At 36.8% G+C, this 4194-nt stretch overlaps 1 protein-coding gene across 1 annotated transcript; it reads left to right on the forward strand.

Annotated features, from left to right (window-relative positions):
* The first annotated feature begins 2807 nt into the window (after positions 1–2807).
* Positions 2808–3755, forward strand: LOC137046008 (olfactory receptor 5M3-like). The gene has a single exon (XM_067423066.1). It carries the CDS (start codon positions 2808–2810, stop codon positions 3753–3755), a length of 948 nt encoding a protein of 315 aa, XP_067279167.1.
* Positions 3756–4194: the final 439 nt, after the last annotated feature.

Genomic DNA, 4194 nt, shown 5'->3' on the forward strand with positions numbered 1-4194 from the left:
CTTCTAGTTGCTCAACTGGCTTAGGTCTTCTTTGTCGCTCCTTCCTCTTTATGATGTGCCAAATGTTTTCAATGGGTGAAAAATCTGGACTGCAGGCTGGCCATTTCAGTACCCAGATCCTTCTTTTGCGTAGCCATGATGTTGTAACTGATGCAATATGTGCTCTGGCATTTTCATGTTAGATAATACAATGTCTTCCCTGAAAGAGATGATGTCTGGATGGGGGCATATGTTGTTCTAGAACTTGAATATAACTTTCAGCATTGATGGTGCCTTTCCAGATGTGTAAGCTGCCCATGTTACACACACTCATGCAACCCTTATACCATCAGAGATGCAGTCTTCTAAACTGAGCACTGATAACAACTTGGGTTGTCCTTGTCCTCTTTAGTCCAGATGACATGACATCCCAGTTTTCCAAAAAATAACTTTAAATTTTTATTTGTCTGACCACAGAACAGTTTTCCACTTTGCCACAGTCCATTTGAAATGAGCCTTGGCCCAGAGAAAATGCCTGTGCTTCTGGATCATGTTTAGATATGGCTTCTTTTTTGACCTAGGGTTTTAGCCGGCAACAGCGGATGGCACGGGGGATTGTGTTCACTGACAATGTTTTCCGGAAGTATTCATGAGCCTGTGTTGTGATTTCCATTACAGTAGCTTTTCTGTATGTGATGCAGTGCCGTCTAAGGGCCCGAAGATCACGGGCATCCAGTATAGTTTTGACCCTTACACACAGAGGTTGTTACAGAATCTATGGATGATATAGACTATAAATGGTTATAACTTCAAACTCTTTGCAATTTTTTCTCTGAGAAACTCCTTTCTGACATTGCTCCACTATTTTTCACCACAGCATTGGGGGAATTGGTGATCCTCTGCCCATCTTGACTTCTGAGAGACACTGCCACTCCAAAAGGCTCTTTTTATACCCAATCATGTTGCCAATTGATAGCCTAGAAATCTAGACGCACCCTAGCGGCAGCAAATTTAATCTGCCCGCAAGTGTCGTATAGGAACTCTCAATACCCTTCTGAGCTGTATTCCTCAAAATCTGGACGGGCCAATCACATCGTGTATAGAGTCGGCGGGCGGGGCCATAATGACGACGGCCAAGTTGCGTTTGAGTGCTTCTAGTAAACACAGAAACTGGCAAATGGCGGCGGTCTTTCGAATCAGCTTTGACTGCGATTCTGGAAGACTTGGAGTTAAGCTTTTCTCTGAGAAAAGAACAAAGAACGGCACTGAAGTCATTCTTAAAAAGGGAAGATGTGTTCGGAGTTTAGCCGACCAGATACGGAGAATGTTTAATCTATCAACAAGCTCTGTTTCACCTTCGTTGCTCTGGTTGGTGTAGCGTTATCCAATCGCGTGCAGAGGGAGTTTGAAAGTCAACAGTTTATCCCGCCCCTCGGATTGAGCCCTGTCTATGGTGAGTTTCCAGACCAAACATCTTGATGTGGGTCTGGCTTGTCAGGCCAGCCAATTGACCTAATAAGTTGCAAATTGGTCCTCCAGCTGTTCCCTTATATGTACATTTAACTTTTCCGGCCTCTTATTGATACCTGTCCCAACTTTTTTTTGGAATGTGTAACACTCATGAAAACTAAAATGAGCCAGGCCCCACTTTATATTAGGTGACCTTAAGTATTATGTACTTACATCCAAAATAAGTACAATGTACTTACTATGTTCAAATTGTATTGCAAAGCACCTTTGCTGATACTGAGGTGGGATACGGGTAAGGTTAGGGACAGGTGTGGTGGTGTGGGTAAGTTTAACGGTAGGGTTAGATGTAAGGGAAGTGCCAACTGTGTAATTACAAATGTAACATAAATTAATTACAGACATAATTACATGCAGGTATTTTTGTAAATGTAAGTACGATGTAAAAAAAAATGTATGTACACGATAAGTGCATTGTATCAAATGATTAATTAAAATGTTAGTACATAGTAGTAAAGGCCACCTAATATAAAATTGGTCCATGAGCCAATATTTGGCATGACATTTCAAAATGTCTCACTTTTAACATGGGATGTTATCTATATTCTATTGTGAATAAAATATAAGTTTATGAGATTTGAAATATTGCATTCCTTTTTTATTTACAATTTGTACAGTGTCCCAACTTTTTTGGAGTTGGGTTTGTACATTGGAAAGATACAGAAATGTAATTTCAAAGACATTTTCCAGTGTGGAAAACGTGAAGCCTTAGATCAGATTTTTGTTGACTTTCTGTCCAAGATCCAGCAATAAAGCGCAGATGACGTCCTCCTGACTTAGCCAAACATCTCTTGGCTGATGTGGTCCAGTGTTGAGCTATCTATTGTTGTGCTGTTATATGATCAGGTGTCATTGTTAGTTTCTTGCTAAATGATTCAAACTAAATCAAACACCAAATTCATCATGTTATTTGGTTTGTTGTAATTTCTCAAGCTACAAACAAGGATGGCAAAGTTTGGCAAGGAATGGCAAGGAACATCATTTTAATTGATCCCAAGATGCTTTATAACGTAATCTACAAATAATTCCCCAACTGAAAAAGATGTTATAAGACTTTCAGCTCTTCACACGCGCACACTCAGCTCCAGGTTTATTGATCTGATTGTTTGCCTTTTTCCTAAGCTCCACCTATGATTGTCTGATTTTCAGCCAACAGTGAATAGAATACTGAAGCCTAGTAGATTGTAAATGAATGTAGACATTTTTATTTATTTATTAATATTGTCTTATGTGCATTTGTTTTTGCCTTTATGTGCAAAATATCATTGTTTTGTTTGATTTAAAGCAATATCCATAACTTGATGGATAACCTGTCATATCCTGTTATATTGACTCTCATGGTGCCCAAAGAATCTAAGTCATATAGGCACATATATTTCACATGTTTTCTTTTCCTTTATTTGCTTATATTGTCAATTAATATTCGTCTTGTTATCGTCATTATCATGACGAAAGCACTTCATGAACCAATGTACATATTTTTGTCTCATCTGTGTATTAATGGGGTTTATGGAGCCACAGGATTCTACCCTAAGTTTCTGTCTGATTTAATATTGGATTCATATGTGATCTCCTCTCACATGTGTGCTCTGCAGTCCTTTGTTATTTACAGCTCTTTACTATGCGAGTTTACAATATTAACAGTGATGTCTTATGATAGATATGTAGCCATATGCAAACCTTTAGACTATCATTCCAGATTAACTAAATTCACATGTGCGAAATTAATTCTGTTTTCATGGATTGTTCCCAACTTCTCTGTGATTCCAGCAGCCTTGTTATCAAATCTGAGGCCATTTTGTAAATACCACATTGACAAATTATATTGTGATAACTGGTCAGTTGTAAAACTGTCTTGTGTATCATCTTTTGTGAATAATGTTTATGGATATATTGTTTCAGTTATATTTTTTAGCTGTGCAGTTATCATCATAGTGTCCTATATTAAGTTGATCTCTGCATGTAAATTATCTTTAGAAAACAGAAGGAAATTCTGGCAAACCTGTCTGCCACACTTGTTATCACTGATAAATTTCACTTTTGCTTTGCTTTTTGATATTATGTACAGCAGATATGGATCAAATGATATTCCAGAGAGCCTGCGTAATTTTTTGGCTTTAGAATTAGTTATAGTTCCACCTCTTTTTAATCCTGTAATCTATGGGTTAAATATTACGGCGGTACGTAAACAAGTTTTTACTTCATGTGCTGCAGCAAGAGTTAATGTTTCAGGAATTAAAAGGGGGTAACATTTAGTAAATAAATATTTCCTGTACCTATTTTATAAAAGGGATCATGTTATGCTGTTATTTATCTGTATTAAGTATTGTTTTATTCAATACTACATATTTTGCAAAATTGTATCTAATGAAATACAGGCTTTTTCTGTTATAAGAGAGAGTAAGAAATAAGTTGTTAGAGCCAACTCTGTTTACAGATTGCATTTATTTTTTACATATTTTTGGTTAATGTTGAAAGTTGAATTAAAGCTTCCCAATAAATCCAGCTTATTAGTTTTGAACAGTATAGTGAAATTCTGAATTTGAGTTCTGGTGCAGCTAATGGTAGATAGATAGTTCTTCCACTCAATTGGCTTTAGTAGTACATCAAAATGTCAAGAATTTGAATTTAAAAAGGCCTAATAATTTTTTTTGTAAAGTACATTATTACTCATGGCAAACTTGAAGA

This window comes from Pseudorasbora parva, chromosome 18 (genome assembly GCF_024679245.1).
Source record: "Pseudorasbora parva isolate DD20220531a chromosome 18, ASM2467924v1, whole genome shotgun sequence".
Lineage (NCBI taxonomy): Eukaryota > Metazoa > Chordata > Actinopteri > Cypriniformes > Gobionidae > Pseudorasbora > Pseudorasbora parva.

Bases quoted from the DNA above. Each gene is read 5' to 3' on its own strand.
- LOC137046008 (XM_067423066.1), top strand. From the start codon at position 2,808: ATGGATAACCTGTCATATCCTGTTATATTGACTCTCATGGTGCCCAAA.